The 17,933-nt window shown below is 37.1% G+C and overlaps 1 protein-coding gene across 3 annotated transcripts in view; it reads right to left on the bottom strand.

Moving 5' to 3' along the window:
* DMD (dystrophin) overlaps positions 1–17,933 on the bottom strand; it is a 2,282,236-nt gene that overhangs the window by 1,540,121 nt on the left and 724,182 nt on the right. For all 3 annotated transcript variants that reach the window (XM_059679269.1, XM_059679268.1, XM_059679270.1), the window contains exon 18: positions 8,192–8,315. In XM_059679269.1, the coding sequence (XP_059535252.1) occupies positions 8,192–8,315 (124 nt within the window). The remainder of the gene's footprint in view (positions 1–8,191; positions 8,316–17,933) is intronic.

Raw genomic sequence — 17,933 nt, 5'->3', positions numbered from 1 at the left:
GTTCCTCCTTCTATCTCTGACCTCTACATTTAGTGTCAGAGAGATCGATATGTATTTACGTTTGTTCAGGTCAAAAACCTAGAATCCTTCCTCACTCTCCTCTTTCTCACCAACACCACATTCAATCCATCAGAAAAGCCCATTGGTTCAAACCTCAAAACACATCCAGCAAGTGATGATTACTGTGCTCACTACTACCACACAAGTCAAAAGACTTCCTCATCTCTCAGGGGTCTAGATGTTTCAAAGTAACCCACTAAATGGTGTTTCTACTTTTACCTTTGCTCAACACAGCAGACAGAAGAAGTTAGATACAATAGTGGCCAGCTCAACTCTCCAATAACCTCCCTTCTTACTCTGAGTAATATTCCAAGTTGTAACCATAGCGCTGCCTGGACTTAACTTCCATAACCTCTCTGACATCTTCTCCTGCTACTGAGCACCTCGATTACTCAGCTCCAGCCACACTCTGTTGTTCTTCAACATGCCAGGCATGCTCCTTCCTCAGGACTATGCATTTATGCTTCCCTCTGGCTGAATGCTCCTACCTCCCATATTTAGATAATTAATCCTTCACTGCCTTTAGATCTTTATTTAAATGTCACTTTATCAGTTAGGCCTTCCATATCCACTCTATATACACACTTTCTAGCCTTCATTCCTCCTTTATTTTTGTCTTTGGCATTTATCAATAATATTATATATGTTTTATATATTAATCTTGATTAATATTTATCTTTCCCACTGGAATATAAACTGCATAAGGTCCAGGATCCTTGTGTATTTCTTTCTTCACACTATCTCCAGTGCCTAGAACAGTGCCTGGTACATAGTAGATGCATAATAAGGTGAGATCTATTGTAGCATAATGCCTCCATATACACTATTATATTCTTTCCCACCCCACCAACAGTAAAAATGCTCTGTGAAGTTGTGATATATGACAAGACTTGGCAGCTGTACATACATATAATAACCTCAGAACCAGCTCATGGGGTTGGGTCCTGTAAGCTCAGTAAAGTAAAGCTGGATTAAATAACAGTCTTTTAGAAACTGCAGGTTAGTTTAGGAGTTAGGCACATCAAACAGGACTTTTATGATGCCCTGATAGCAGTAATAAACAATTACCCAAATGGTAAACAAATAGTATCATGTAAAATTCATTAAGCCAACCTTAATGAAACCTTATTTTGGTGGAGGAAGAGAAATGAAAAAGAATGTGGAAAAACAACATAGTACTTACAACATTTATTATCCTATATAACAAAAGCCTAGGTGGTATCACGTGACATTGTCACAAGATGGTCACCACATGATGGCCACCACAAGATGTCACCACAAGATGGCCGGCAGGGGAGGGCAGTTGGGGGTGAACAGGCCTGCAGGGGAGGGCAGTTGGCAACCAGGCCAGCAGGGGAGGGCAGTTGTGGGCAATCAAGCTGGCAGGGAGGTCAGTTGGGGGCAAGATCAGGCGAGCAGGGGAGGGCAGTTGGGGGCAATTAGGCTGGCAGGGGGGCAGTGAGGGGTGACTAGGCCGGGGGGGGCAGTTGGGGGGCAACCAGGCCGGCAGGGAGGGAGCAGTTGGGGGCGACATGGCCAGCAGCAGGGGCAGTTAGGGGCGATCAGGCTGGCGGGGGCGGGGCAGTTAGGGGCGACCAGGCAGGCAGGCAGGTGAGAGATTAGGAGCCAGTGGTCCAGGATTGTGAGAGGGATGTCCGACTGCCCGTTTAGGCACGATCCTTGGAGTCCCGGATTAGAGAGGGTGCAGGCTGGGCTGAGGGGACCCTTCTCCACGTCCACAAATTTTGTGCACTGGGCCTCTAATATTTTATAATGGAACATATTTTTGAACTTATTTTTATTAACATGGAGAATATTAATACTTTACTCAATATAGATTCAATATATGATCATATGTTTAAAACCTACTGCTGAGATTCTGAAGTATGTAGTGCACATAATTTCAAGTAAAGAATATAGCAGCTAAAAAAGGCTTCAGTGAACCATTCCATAAGTATTGTACTGTTAATTTTATTAATTTTTATTTTTTTATTTTTTATTTATTTTTTTAACCCTGTTTGAAACTAGCCCACAGGCTGTAGGCACTGTGAGGCCAGCTTCACTATTACTTTTCCTCCTCTGCGACCACCAATGTACTGTTAATTTTTAAATGCATTATGAACTGATGAAAATTCTTACAGATCATTAAAAATTATGAATTCTAAATTGTATAACTTTAAGTGCAAAATAAATGGCAATTGAGTTGTATAATAATGTAAAGAGAAAATAAACAATTAAAATAACCTTTGAGCAAAATATACAGAAAGAGATATTTACTAATTCTTAAATAAGTTGGTTAAAAACACTATGACCTCTCTTCCTCCTTCATCGGCATCTCTTAAAAGCCTCTTCCTTTCATGACATCTTCTCTAATTAATATGAAAGTAAGTTCCAGATTCCTCAGAGTCCTACTCTGACTTTAGTAGCAATTAATTTTCTATTCATTTAACATTCTATAATGAAGTTTTGCCCTTTGACAGAAAAAGTAATTTATTCACTCAAATGTTTATTTAGAAGTTGTTAAATCCTTCATATCAGTAACAGACCTTGACTTAAAATTAGCCTGCAGAATTGAAAAATAATCACTTATTCATATAGTCAAACATCAGTGGTGCTAAGTACCAGGAGCTATGTTAGGTATTGGAATACTAAAACAACCAAACTAAGATAAACAAACAAACAAACAAAAAAACAAAACAAAACAAAAAAACAGGAGAAAGAAATTAAGATCCAGTCTCCAATTTCTATAATTTCTAGAAATTGGTGACTGGATCTAATTACATTGATTAAATATAATCAGTGTAACAATGGCCAGAAATCAGTTTGGATAAGTAAACAGGATTTTGATCATGGTAGTCTTTATGAAAGCAACATGAGAAAATGACTTTGTAAGTGCCTTCCAATGGCCACCAGAAACAGGCCTGCAGATTAATAAAGTTAGCTTGATTTAATTTGTTGCATGAAATAGGAAACTATGGGGATATGTCTCTAAGAGGATGTTAAAAAGAGTTTATAGGTATTGAGTTTCTGTAAGGTTAGGGGGTGGTAAAGGAAGCAGGACTTTGCTTTTAATTGGATATTGTACGGAAGTAGGGGTAATTCTATGATTGGGTATCTTGAAAATAATTATCTAGATGACATGGATAATGCAGACAGGATAAAGCTACAATTAGTAAAGAAGCACAATCTGCCATATTAGCGTGGATGGGGACATTTGGTTGTTTTGGATGGTTTAGACAATATTATTATTTTTGTCTGTATTGAGACTTGCTGCAAGCTCTAGCATAGCATGTAGCAACTCCAAGGCCTAACTGAAGTGCCAAGCCAGATCATGTGTATCAGTGGCGTCCTTTTTTTCTTTCTCAAATGCATATAAACAGAGGCATAACAGGTAATATTTATGTTTCACTAAATTCGTTTTGGCAGAAGCAATCTGAAAACTTCTAAAAAAATAAAACATTAGTGGCAGGGAAGACCAGCTATGGTTTATCATCTTAAACAGAGGTGAGCCACCATATAAACTTTAATCAGGGCTGTGGTGATGGGAATACAGAGAATTAGTTTCAGGGCTGGTAAGGGAGTAAGATTAATTGAACTTGTTAAAGGGCTTGTAAATGATAGAGAAAAATTCAGATGACCCAGTTAGCTTTTAGGTTCCTGGATTAGGCTGTTGGAAATGGGAAAGGAAAGAAAAAGATTAAAGGAGGTTTAAGTTTTCAGGCAAACATTCAATTAAAGGTGTATATTAGGCAATTAGATATACTGGTTTGGGCTTTAAGGGACACACATGAGCTAAAGGTACACATCTGGAAGTCATTAGAAAATAAATTCTGTTTGAATGTGAAGGAATGAGGATAATTCAGAGAAGAGAAACAAAGGAAGAACTGTAGAGAATATCAATATTAAAGGACACTGAGATGAAACAAATGACCAAAAATGTAAAAAAGGTAACCAGTAGATAGTGGTATCCCATAAACCAAGGAAGAAAAGAATTTCATAAAAGATAAGGAGGCTGATAGGGTTTAGTCCTGCATAAAAGTTGAGTAAAATAAGGCACAAAAATATTCATACATGTGTTTATAGGAGAGGAGGGTTTTCTCAAAGACAGAAAAACAGCCTATTTAAAGGCTGATGGTAAAGACCTAAAAACAGAGAGATTGAAGATATGGATGTGTGGCTAAATGGAAACAGGTTCCTTAGGATATGGACAGTGAAGATATTAAGAATATACACATATAGATTAGCCATACCTAGTCAAAAAAGGACAATCTCTTCAACCAAGGCAGAGGGAAAAGAAAGAGACTATATGAACACAAATATAATCTGTGAGATATTATTTTAATTAAATTAAAAGGGGAAAGTCATCTACTATAAATGGTGGGGGAAAATTTAGGAGAGCCTTAAAAACTTGAAATAATTATTGAGAGAAACTGAGAAATTTTACTATAGAGGCATGGAAAACATGAATAAGTACTGGTGAATCTGTTAAAATGTGCTATTTCAGAAATGGAATAATGTCTGCTATTAAAACAGTACAGTTATGCACATGCGTGGCTGAATTAAGGAGATTTTGGAAATGGCAGATTTTGTAGATAGCAGTACAATTCACATGGGCTCAGGTTATTAAGGATGGAGGCACAATTTGGGTGGGCAATACTGTGAACCTGGTGCCAAAGTCTTCAATGAAAAAGTAATATAGTAAAATGATGAGCAGTAGATAGATGGTCACTTGGCATGAAACACAAGGGAAGGGTTGTGTGTTTTTTTGTTTTTTTGTGTGTGTTTTTTGTTTGTTTGTTTGTTTGTTTACATAGAGAGTGGTACCTTTGGAATTGGCCCTGGGAAGTAAGGAAACTAGCAATTCTAAAGGAGTGGATGCATAAAAGGGTCATTAACCTTAGTAGCCTTCTGAAGGATAAAAGTGGTTTCCATGTATGAAGAGAGTATACAGGACTGAGCTGCCTTAGGAAAAGGGTTTCAGAGTGCAGAGTATGAGAGCACAGGAAGGCACTAAAAAGAGAAAGTGAGGCAGAGAAAAGAGAGGAAAGAACATAGAGATTAAGACACAAGAAAGAACAGATGAATAGAAGTACTGATATTCTGGGTTGTAAACACAGATAACAGAGATAAGAGAAAGTTGAATTAATTGGCTTGAGAGTTCCGATAGAACGTGGTTAAAAGTTGATTTGTTATGGGTGTAAATAAGCAGAGGTCTCAAGAAGAGCCCAAGGCCTGTTTACCTTAACAGCTGGTAGGAAGGTTTTTAAGTACATTGTACAGGTCCCTATTCTTGGACACCTTATCATGTTATCTTCTAGTCAGACAGGTTGTTTTGTTGTTTTAACTACTAACATACATTACCATGTCTGTGCTCAATTCAAGAAGTTGAGTAGCTAGAATTCAGCCGTGCGGAGCCGAAAGAGCGGAGGGTTCTCTTGCTCTCCCCTCCCCTCCTTCACCAGCAGCAGTGTTAGCATGGCAACGTTGGGAAACACGGCCGCAGCTCCTTCTTCTGAGTCCAGTTTAAGAACCCACTGTGGCCCTCGAGTCAAAAAGTTTGCCCACCCCTGAGCTAGATCTATTATTCAGCTAGAAATTCTGAACTGTGGTGATATTCACAGAGTGAAGGAAGGAGCATTGAAGTAAGAGTGATAAAGTCCCAGATTGTGTCTTGTCTGATTCTCAAAACTTTATGTGCATACGAATCACCTGAGGGTCTTGCTTAAATGCAAATACTGATTCGTTAGGTCTGAAATCCTACACTTCTAACAAGCTCACAGATGAGGCCTATATTGGTTGTTCAGGGACTACACTTTGAGTAAAAACAACCCCTTGAACTCAAGTTTTAAGTCAGTGTATTTCATTAACTGTATATATAACACACATGGTTAATACAGAAGAAAACAGTTAAGTTTAAAAGTATAAAAAATTAAACTGATAATGTCCTAAGACATTCTAATTGGATGAAAGCACTTGAAATTGAAAGAATAAAGTAAAAAAAAAAGAGAGAGAGAGAAGGTAATATTTAGCCATTTTTAATGGATGCCTAAAAATGAATTAATAGCACTCAAGTTCATAAGACAGGTCTCCCATGTGTTCAAATTAACCTACATAAACAGACAGGTGAAGAAGTAAGAAAATTAATGTACATCAAAACGGTGTATCCATCATCATTATGCATTTCTCTCAAGGATTTTTAATACATATACATTATATTTAGCCTGAAGGAAATGTCTAGGTAAATCACTTTATGTCCTATTTTAGTAGGCAATTAAAAATGATGTTGTTATTTCAGAAAATGAGAGTAGAAGTTGATAAAGGTGACTCACGAGGCACTAGAAAACCACTCATACAATATTGTATACTTTTTTTAGCACTTTCAGTCTGTCATTGCTGACACTATTGATTAAATGCAAATTGCTTCTAGGTAACCATACAATAACAGGAAATTTTTAAAGTTGCATTCCTTAAATGCTGGGACTCAATTTTCCTGCTTGATCAAAGCTGTTTTAAGATACAGAAATAGGATGACGAACATATAAGTAGATTATTCAAATATATCTAAAAATGTTTAATTAGCTAATAAAATGTCTGCCCCAAGAGATTCTTACTTTCAGTTGTCAAATATGTCACATGAACCTGGAAAGGATTTAGAGGGCATCTTCTCAAAGTAATTTTTTAGCCATAAAATTACCCTAAAAAACCCTAACAAAAAATATACCTTCACCTAAGTATACTTTGAAATAAGACATTTTGCTAATTTTCTCCTAAATATATTTTTCTTGAGTTTAATTTTCAAACTAAGATATTAACAAATATAAGCATAGTTCCCATTTCTTGCAAGTACTTATAATAGTTTATTATTATTAGATAACAGACTATTGTATAAAGCTAATAATAAACTTCTAATTTATAAGTAGTGAATTCTGAGAAATGTTGATGAAATTATCTCTCATTCTTAAGCAACCTAAGAAACAGATTATTTTTTCCCAGAAGATTTCTGTGTTCTCCAAAGGTTCTAACTCCTCATCAATTACTAACTTGCTTCTGAGTTTGTATTGTATGTGTTAAACATAGAATAGATTTTGTCATTCATGAAATAGAATGCTTGAAAGAATAGTCAGAATTAATCCACACACATGTAACCTTCCTATTGTTCAAATTATTTGACATTCAGGATATTTTTTTCTTTAACCTGTCCACTGCAGAGTATTTACTCTGCCTGCTAGAAATCTTACAAACTACAAGCACACCTCAGAGATACTGCAAGTTTGGTTCCATGCCTCCGCAATAAAGGGAGCCACAATTAAAGTGAGTCATAATCGTTTTGCTGGTCAAGGAGGGTCTTACCTTCTTCAATATGTAAAAATCATAACATCTATAAAGCACAATAAAGTGAAGAACAATAAAATGAGGTATTCCTGTATTGCCAGTTACATCCCAAAAATGGATGTTTTATAATTGTTGAAGTTGAGAAATCGTAGCCCTGGTAATGTCCCTGAAGATGAAGCAACTCTTATTAAATCAATAAAAATCCCTATTATGAAGAACAAAATTATTATGTCTCAGTAGGGAATAAAAATAGCACACCATCTCATGTCATAAATAAATATTGAAAAATCCTGTACTTTTTAGTTATAACAATGTAATAATTAAATATCTAGAGAAAGCAAAACTGCTATAATTTATGAAAAGTATCAATGACTATAAAGAATACCTTTTTAATGATAGCAATATCATAAACAACAAAGTCCTAAGTATAGTATTTTTACATGTCTATTTTATTCTATAAGCTTGCTAAATCCCAGCCTTGAAATGACAGAACAATATGTGAAGGGAAATCAATATAAGTTCATGTTATAAAATTGTTAACTTACAGCTAAACAATAAAAAAGGTATTGAAGAAGGTTAATGGAAAACATTCCTGGTCATTCACAGCAGAACAAGGGAAGGTTCTACTAGGCTAAACTTTGATTCTAATTGGTATCTAAAATACACTTTAAAGATATAGTTAAACGCATGATATATTGCTTTAATCTTTTCAATTCTAATAGAATCAGAGAGTACAAAGCATAGAGTTTACAAGCAACAAAACTTTGGAAAAATACAAGAGAATTAATGCGTAACCTACATTGACTTTCTCTTTAAGGTCTGAGAAGTTGCCATCTTTCCAATAGATGGCAAATTCAGGACTCTGTAACACAGCTTCAGAACGAGTGATCCAACTGTGAAGTTCTGTTATGTCGACATCCAACCTAAGACAGGAAAAATAAGGATCGTTATTTCTTGATTATATCTTTCTTCTATATGGAAAAAAGGTAATCTATCCACATTTATCATTCTCCAACTAATCTGAGACTCCCGCTCTATGCCTCTGTTATTATTAATAGCACTAATATTTCCCTATTCAGGTAGGCTCAAAATGTGGAGTCAGTTTTGATCTAGAGTCTTATGATCAAGGAGGTCATTTCATTCATCTCAATGTAGCCACCACCTCTACTGAATCCCCTATAAGCCATTACTCAGCCTCTGCTTGAATGTTTGAACTGGTAGAAAAATTACTACTTCCCAAGATAACCCTACTTCTTTTTGGAAACCATTTATACCAAACATAACGTTCCATTTTGGGGGCCCCGCTGAACAATTCCTCTGCTATTTATGCTCTTGTATAATTTCTAACTGTATTGACTCTGGATGTGGTCATGTGATTTACTATGGCAAATGGGATATCAGTAAGTGTAATACAAGCAGGAGCTTCATAAGTACTTGCACCTTAGATCTTGTCCTCTGAGAGCAGACACTAAGAGAATGCAACTGTTAAGAATTCGAACAATCCTTTAAGAAACCTCAACCTAGCCAGCTGGAGAGACTATGTGGAACAGCACAAGGGACCAGGCATCAAAATAAAGCCTTCTCTGACCTCTGGGCCATCTCAAATACCAGCTGAATATAACCAAATGAGTGTTACAGCTGATACCACATAGAATCACAGAACTGCCCCAAGATCCTACATTGCAGCATTGTGAAAAATGATAAATAAGCATGTTAAGACACTAAATTTGGTGTTGTTGTTATGCTGAAATATATATTTGATCATCTACCCTGATATTCTCAAACATTCTTTTATTGCAGAGATCTATGGAGCTAATGGGAGTAAATATCCACTATCATCAGATGACAGGTCTAGTTAAAGCACAGGTTTTAGGGCAGTCATGGAAGGGTTGCAAGGGTGAATGATCTCTATGAGTCACTTGAAATTCTGGGCAAAATTCTGAATGTGTGTTTTTTTCTCAAGAAAGAAACCCTAGATTTTATCAGCATCTGTAAAGAATCTATGAAAAGGGAATTTAGAGATCATCTAATCCAATAGTTTATTAAACAAAACAACCAAATGAAAGTCTCCAGAAAAAATAAATGACATTCAATTTTCCATAGGAAATTTGTGAAATAGAACAAAAATACTAATACAAGATTGAGACACCAATTATGTACTTTAGTTATTATGCTATAACTTCTTTCCAATCCAATCCTCAAATAGTTGAAGTCATTTCTTTAAGTAAACTAGAAGATATCTGTTCTAGTCCTAGTTACTTCAATGGATAATCCATAGTTTCCTTAAAATCTGGCTGCTAAAGGGATCATATCAGTAGTATTTAGTATTATAAGGGAAAAACAGATAATTATCTTCCTGGTTTATAACACTTTCACTGATGCAGCCTACGAGTTAAATCAATGTTTTCATTTCCATATTAGACTTTCAACTCGCATGGAAGTTAAATTGAGTTAAACTTCTAGGAATTTTTCACAAAAATTATCATTAAGCCAGTTCTTCACTATCACAAACTTGTAAACTGATTTCCTGAAATAAAATTTCAGGGTTTTAAATCATATAAACCTGTTAAAACTTTCCATATTAGTTGCAGGTTATTAGTTTAAAATTAAACTGATATAGAGCCTCACAGAACATAAAACACTTCCAATAAAGTATTCTCTTTTTGTGTACTTCCAGAAGCCTATAGTAAGGCATTATAAATCTCTCTGCTCATATAAGGAGATGGAGACACAGCAAAATTAATTTATCTCAGACTATTAGAACCATAGGAAAGGAACTTAATTCATCTTGTTCACTATTATATCCTTCACCTCAGAGAAGGCCTGGTTCACAGTAATAAATATTGACTGAGTAAAAGCTATCCAACTAGAAATTGAAGGAACAGAAATCTAATTTCAGACATTTTTTACCCCAAATCCCATGTCATTGAATGTCAATATTTTCATTTGCATATGGAATATAAATATGTATGACTTTTTATTTTAACATACATGGCAATTGCTGTCTTTCTTAATCTTGCTCTCCCATAAATTTCATCCCTGGGTTTCCTATTTCTTCATTCATAATGTTGGTATAAAAATACAGGCATACCTCGGATATATTGCAGATTTCGTTCTAGACAACCGCAATACAATAAGTAGTGCAATAAAGGAATCCCAATCTTTTCAGTGGTAGAAGGTCTTGCCTTCAATTTGTAAAAAACTCAACATCTGTTAAGTGCAATAAAGCAAAGTGCAACAAAACAATGTGTGACTGTAGAGTCCTACTGTGTGCTTCTACAAATGTCTCCATGTCTCTCATTTATGTTAAGTCTTTAACTGTGGCCATTTAACCATCTACCAAATCTAGTACATTTTTCCTTCAAAATGTCTTAAGGGATTTTTGTTTTTATTTTGGTATAATATAGAAATCCCCGTGTTTCTCTGCCTACAGGCATCCACTTGGCAGTGCATGGGATAGGACAGGAGTTCTGATGTTTACACCTCAGGAGTGACCCTTAACTAGTGGAACCTGGGAGTTGGTGGATAAATATGCCAGCTCCCTTGTCCTTTGGTGTGCAACCATCATGAAGGATGTTACACACAGTGCCTCGGAAGGTTCCCAGAAGAACTGAGTCCCAGTTGTCTCCAGCAATAACCTGCTCAGATATCAGCCTATATTTTGGCTGCCTCCTTCTCCTAACCTCACTTCCCCACTTGGCTTTCTGGGATCACTTCCCAAATAAACTTGGACATAAATTTTTGTCTCCAAATCCACCCTTGGGGAAACCCAGACTAAGGCAATGATCCATAGGCTCAAATGAACCCAGCGTCCTGCCACATTTAGTTTTTCAACTTGAGCTCAGGCTATTCACAGAAACTTTTTAAAACTTTTTCCAAAGCTCTGACCCATATTTCTACAGCTATCAACAGATGGCATTGCTTTCTATTTTACAGAGAAGAGTGCAATTATCAGACTAGAATTTCTTCCACTTCCTATGTTCTCATATTCAATCTTACCTGCATGTGTCATTCTCATTCCCTTCTCTTACTTTTGAGAGACTTTTCTCAAAAGTCCATTCCTCTATCTGAAATTTATACTATTCCCTTACTTCTTCTCAGGTGTCTGGCAATTTTTTGTTATCTAGCTCCTATAAATTCAACCCATTCCTCTCACCTTAATTCTCCATATGTTAATTTAAACATTTTCATGACTCACTTTTTGTTTTAAATCAACCATCTCTTGACCCCCATATTCCCTTCTGGACATATCTTCTACAGAGCCAAATGTTTTGCAAGATTTGTCCAGTTTATGAATTACTTTCTTACACCATATACAAAAATAAACTCAAAACAAATTTAAGACTTAAATGTAAGACCCCAAATCATAAAACTCCTGGAAGAAAACAAAGGCAGTAAACACTTTAATATCACTCTTAATTTTTTTTATGTCTCCTAGGGCAAGGGAAACAAAAGAAATAAGTTGACAAATGGAACTACATCAAAGTAAAGAGTTTTTGTATATTAAAAGAAACCATCACCCTGGCCAACTTGGCTTAGTGGATAGAGCATTGGCCTGTGGACTGAAGGGTCCCGGGTTTGATTCTAGTCAAGGGCACGCGCCCGGGTTGCGGGCTCGATCCCAGTTAGGAGGAGTGCAGGAGGCAGCCGATCCATGATTCCCTCTCATCATTGATGTTTCTCTCTCTCCTTCTCCTTTCTTTTCTGAAGTCAATGAAATTATATTTTTAAAAAAATAAACCATAGCCCTGACTGGTTTGGTTCAGTGTATAGAGCATCAGCCTGTGGACTGAAGGGAACCAGGTTCGGTTCCAGTCAAGGGCATGTACCTTGGTTGCAGGCACATCCCCAGTAGGAGGTGTGCAGGAGGCAGCGGATTGATGTTTCTCTCTCATCGATGTTTCTAACTCTCTATCCCTCTCTTTTCCTCTCTGTGAAAAATCAATAAAATATATCTTAAAAAATAAAAATAAACCATCTATTAAATAAGACAACCTACTTAATGGGAGAAGAGATTTTCCAATGATACATCTGCTAAGGGGTTAATAGCTAAATATACAAGAAACGTATAGAACTTAACACCAAAAATAACAATGATTAAAAAATGAGTGGAGGACCTCAACACTTTTCCAAAGAAGACATGCAGATTGCCAATAAACATATGAAAAGATATTCAACATCACTAAGCATCATGGAAATGCAAGTTCAAACCACAATGAGATATCTCCTAACACCTGTCAGAATGTTTATCATCAATAAATCTACAAACAGTCAGTATTGGCAGGGATGTGGAGAAAAGGAAACCCTCATGCACTGTTGGTGGGAATGCAAACTGGTGCAGCCCATCTGCATTCCTTTTAGTTTTTCCTCAAAAAATTAAAAATAGAACTATCTTATGACCCAGAAATCCAAAGAAATTCACAACATTAATTTGAAAAGACATATTCACCCCTATGTTCATTGCAGTATTATTTACAATAGCCAAGGAATGAAAACAACTTAAGTGACCATCAATAGACAAATGGATAAAGAAGTGGTACATCTATACAATGGAATATTACTCAGCCATAAAAAATGAAATGTTGTCATTTGCGACAATATGGATAGACCTAGAGGGTATTATGCTAAGTGAAATAAAAGCAGACAAAGATAAATACCATATGATTTTGCTTATATGTGAAATCTAAAAACCAAAATAAATGAACAAACAAAATAGGACCAAACAAAAAAATATAATTTGTTCAGTTTGCTGTCAGTTCCATACCTCCTATGCACTCTTTAATCCACTCAGTATTTTCTCAACAAAAACAGTTTCATAAAGGAACCATGTCAATAAATCTAATTGAGAGTTTTATTTTCTTTCTATCTAGTACACATAACACTTTTGATCAGTCTCCTCCCCCCCCTCCGAAATTCCCTCCAGATGCCACTCTACTCAACTTTCTCTTCTATTTCTATAACCACTGGTAAATTTTTTTCATTGCAGGTTCATCCTCCTCCACCTCCTTATACATATTGGAGTTCATCCAGGTCTAGTTCATTATCAATCATCTTCTATCTACTCTATTATTCTCTCTCTAGTGCACTTATCCATGCTCATAATCATGACATTTAATTACAATCTATATATCAATGACTCTAATTAAAGCATTTCATCTGAGCTCCACAACTATGCAACCATCTGCCTATTGGGTATCTCTACTTATATGCTGTGAACTCTTTCAGGAGAAGATGTCAAGATTTAATGTTTGACCTTCTCTCCTGAACTAGTACTACTCCCCCAGTGTTGCTCAGATCTGTCAATGGCATCACTTTCTATCATCTTTGATACACTCCTCTCCTTTCATTCCCATATTTATTCTATTGCAAATTCTAATCCATCAAATATTATGTTTTTCCTTAATGTGTCTGCTTCTTATGAGCTACAGAGCTGGCTTCCTCATTCATCTTGACATTAAATGTGACAAAAACTGCTGCAATAGCCTCCCAACTGACTCTGGGCAATATTTCTGGAATCTTCCCATCTATTCTATGCACTATATTACCCTTATTCTTAAAACCACTCAAAACTTTTCATTTTTATTAGGATAAAGACCAAAATTTCAACATGGTCCTGTATGATCTTGCTTTGAACAAACCTCTTAACCCTATACTCTTTGTGCTTTATAGAAGTCCTATCTCTCATTTTCTGGAATTTTTAAAATATCAAAAAGTATGATGCTTATTGTACAAATCTACTCTATTTCATCTGGTTGAATTTCCCATAAAAGGGATGCAAATTAAATAAATTACACTCTCTTATAGTCAAAATTTAGTGATATATGGTCTGTGTATGTGCATGTGTCAATATTTTAAGTAAATTAAAAGGAAAAACACTGAAAAATACCACCACCACCACCACCCCCCAAAAAAACACACAATAAAAACCGCAAAAAACAAAACGAGAAACATTTGCAGCTTAAGAAGTTGTCCATTTTGAATTCTCAACAGTATGGAACTTGTGCAATATTATAACTGTGCTAATTACGCCAGAAGAGCCTCTTGATGGGTACTTACTGTGTTCTGTTAATTTTCTGTACAGTGACTGCTATATAAAGTATTAAACTAAGATGACACATTTACATAAACTTTAATTCAGTCACTTTCAATATACCATTTGGAACTCATCATTCCCAAATGGGTAAATGTTGAAAGTAGAAATCCTTTAAGCTCTCAGACTTAACTAATTTGGTTAGTGAGCTGGTTATGAATGTCCATTTTACATTTTTAAACATCATCGCACGTATAATTTCATAAAAATGTAATGCACTTCATCTTTAGAAGACTGAAAGTAAAGTGTTGACACTTGTGAAATATGTTAACTCTTACAGGATCCCAGAGCTCTAGGCTTAGACCAGGTGACTTAACAAACCAATTTTATTGTACATTTTGATTAGCTAAAACATGAATTTTATGTTAATTAAAATAAAACTATAGCCCTAGTTGGTTTGGCTCAGTAGATAAGAGTATTGGCCCGTGGACTAAATGGTCCCGGATTCAATTCCTGTCAAGGGCACGTACCTTAGTTGCACATTCCCTGGCCCTGGTCATGGTGCATGCAGGAGGCAACCAATTGAAGTGTCTCTCTCACATCTATGTTTCTCTCTGTCTCTCCCTCCCCTTTCCACTTTCTCTAAAAACCAATAGAAAAATATTCTCAGGTCAGGATTAACAAAGAAATAAAAATTAATAAAAATAAAACTATAATACTTTTTCATTTGTATTACAATTATGCAAGATTTCTTTTTGGCAGTGAGATAAGATTTCAAAATTGTATTTATTATATTTTTAATAATCCTCTTTGTTCTTCTGAGTTTGAGAATTTGACAAGATATTTAAATTCCATATTGGTAGATGGGTACTCTCCTGATCTCAGACACTCATCTTTCAAGACAGTTCAAGATACATAATTTCTCGTGAAAGTTTTCTTGATCAACTATCCCCTGCTCTTCTCTTTCAACCTTCCTTCTGAAGCTAATCCCTCCTACATGTATGTTTCCACATATTACTTGCTTCTAAAAATTGAATAAATAAAGAAGAAAAAAATAAAAGTCACCCAAATTGGAAAGGAGGGAGTAAAATTGTCATTATTCGCAGATGACATGATAGTGTACATAGAAAACTGAAAAGATCCATAAAAAAACTAAACTACTAGATTTAATAAATGAATTTGGCAACATAGCAGGGTACAAAAATAATACCCAGAAATCAATGGCATTTTTATACACCAACAATGAGCTCTCAAAAAGAGAAATTAAAAAAACAATCCCATTTACAATTTCAACAACAAAATTAAGATACTTAGGCATAAATTTAGCCAAGGATGTAAAAGGCCTGTAATCAGAAAACTACAGGACTCTGGAAAAAGAGATAAAGGTAGATATAAACAAGTGAAAGAATATACTGTGTTCATGGATTGGTAGAATCAACATCATTAAAATACCCATACTACCAAAAGCAATCTATAGATTCAATGCAATCCCTATTAAAATACCAACAGCATAATTCAGATATTGAACAAACACTCCAAAAATTTATTTGGAACAAAATAAGACCCCAAATAGCCACAATAATTTTGAGATAGAAGAACAAAGATGGAGGGATCACAATGCCAGATATCAAGTGGTACTACAAAGTCACTGTAATCAAAAGAGCCAGGTACTGACACAAGAACAGGCATAAAATATCAATGGAACAGAACAGAAAAAAAAAAAACAGAAATCAACTCAAGCTATTATACTCTATTAATACTTGACAAAGGAGGCAAGAGCATACATTGGAATAAAGATAGTCTCTTCAATAAATGGTGTTAGGAAAATTGGACAGGTACATGCAAAAAAAAAATGAAACTAGACCATCAACTTACACTGTACACAAGAATAAACTCAAAAAGGATAAGACCTAAACGTAAGTCCAGAAACCATACAAATCTTAGAAGATATAGGCAGCAAAATCTAGACATCTCTCATAGCAGTATGTTTGCTGATACATCTAAGGCAAAGGAAACTAAGGAGAGAAAAAAAAAAACACAAATGTGACTATCCTATCTAATAATAGAGAAAAATGGTAATTAACTGTAACTTCGCTACCCTTCCCATTGGCTAATCAGCGAGATATGCAAATTAACTGCCAACCAAGATGGTGGCCGGCAGCCAGACAGCTGAAGCAAACAGGAGGCTTGCTTGCTCCAGTGATGGAGGAAGCCAAGGTTCCCTGCCTGCCATTGCCAGCCTCTGAAATTGCACTCTAAGAAACTATGTTGCAATTATAGAAGTTAAACAAGCTCCAGAGGTCTGCTTTCAGCCATCAGAGCTGGAGCTAGCAGGACCACAACAGTGTTACAATTATAGAACCCAAACAAACCCAGAGACCTGCTTTCAGCAGCCGAGGTCTCAGAGCTGCAGCCGGGCCTCAGAGCTAAAGCCGGCTCTCAGCTCCAGTGACAGCCATAGAAGGTAAATAAATCCTAGAATAAAAGAAAAAAAGGAGAGGGTGGGAGCTTCAGTCACCCACCAGCCTGAAAACGGCCCTCAGCCCCTCACCCAGACTGGCCAGGAACCCCAGTGGGGATCCCCACCCTGAAGGGGGTGTAACCAGCTGCAAACAGCCATTATCCCCTCATCCAGGCTGGCCAGGCACCCCAGTGGGGACCCCCACCCTGAAGGGGGTGTGACCAGCTGCAAACAGCCATCATCCCCTCATCCAGGCTGGCCTGGCACCCAAGCGGGACCCAAACCCTGATCCAGGACACCCTTCAGGGCAAACCAGCAGGCCTCCACCCATGCACCAGGCCTCTATCCTATATAGTAAAAGGGTAATATGCAAACTGACCCTAACAGCAGAAAGACTGGGAATGACTGGTCACTATGACACACACTGACCACCAGGGGGCAGATGCTCAATGCAGGAGCTGCCCTCTGGTGGTCAGGGAGCTCTCACATAGGAGGAGCTCTGCTCAGCCACAAGCCAGGCTGATGGCTGCCAGTACAGTGGTGGTGGTAGGAGCCTCTCCTGCCTCCTCAGCAGCGCTAAGGATGTCCAACTGCAGTTTAGGCTGCTACCCGCTGGCAAGTGGACATCCCCCGAGGGCTGCCGGGCTGCCAGAGGGATGTCTGACTGCCATCTTAGGCCCAATCCCCTGGGGAGCGGGCCTAAGCCAGCAGGTGGTTGTCCCCTGAGGGGTCCCAGGCTGCGAGAGGGCACAGGCCAGACTGAGGGACCTACCCTCTCCCCCCCAAGTGCACAAATTTTTGTGCACCGGGCCTCTAGTTTATATATATATAACCCGAATATGCAAATAGACCGAACGGTGTAACAACCAAACAACTTGTCACTATGACATGTGCTAACCACCATGGGGTGTGTGCAGAACATGGCAGGCATCGGCAGCAGGTGGCAGAGCATGGAACATGGTGGGCATTGGCCACAGTGGGATGCTAGAGCAGGTGAGTGGGGGGCGCCAGACCAATGCAGGGCGCTGATCACTGTCATCCAGGCGAGCC

Source organism: Myotis daubentonii, chromosome X, assembly GCF_963259705.1.
Source record: "Myotis daubentonii chromosome X, mMyoDau2.1, whole genome shotgun sequence".
NCBI lineage: Eukaryota > Metazoa > Chordata > Mammalia > Chiroptera > Vespertilionidae > Myotis > Myotis daubentonii.
Note: the sequence above shows the minus strand (reverse complement) of the source record. Positions and strands in the feature narration are given on the sequence as shown.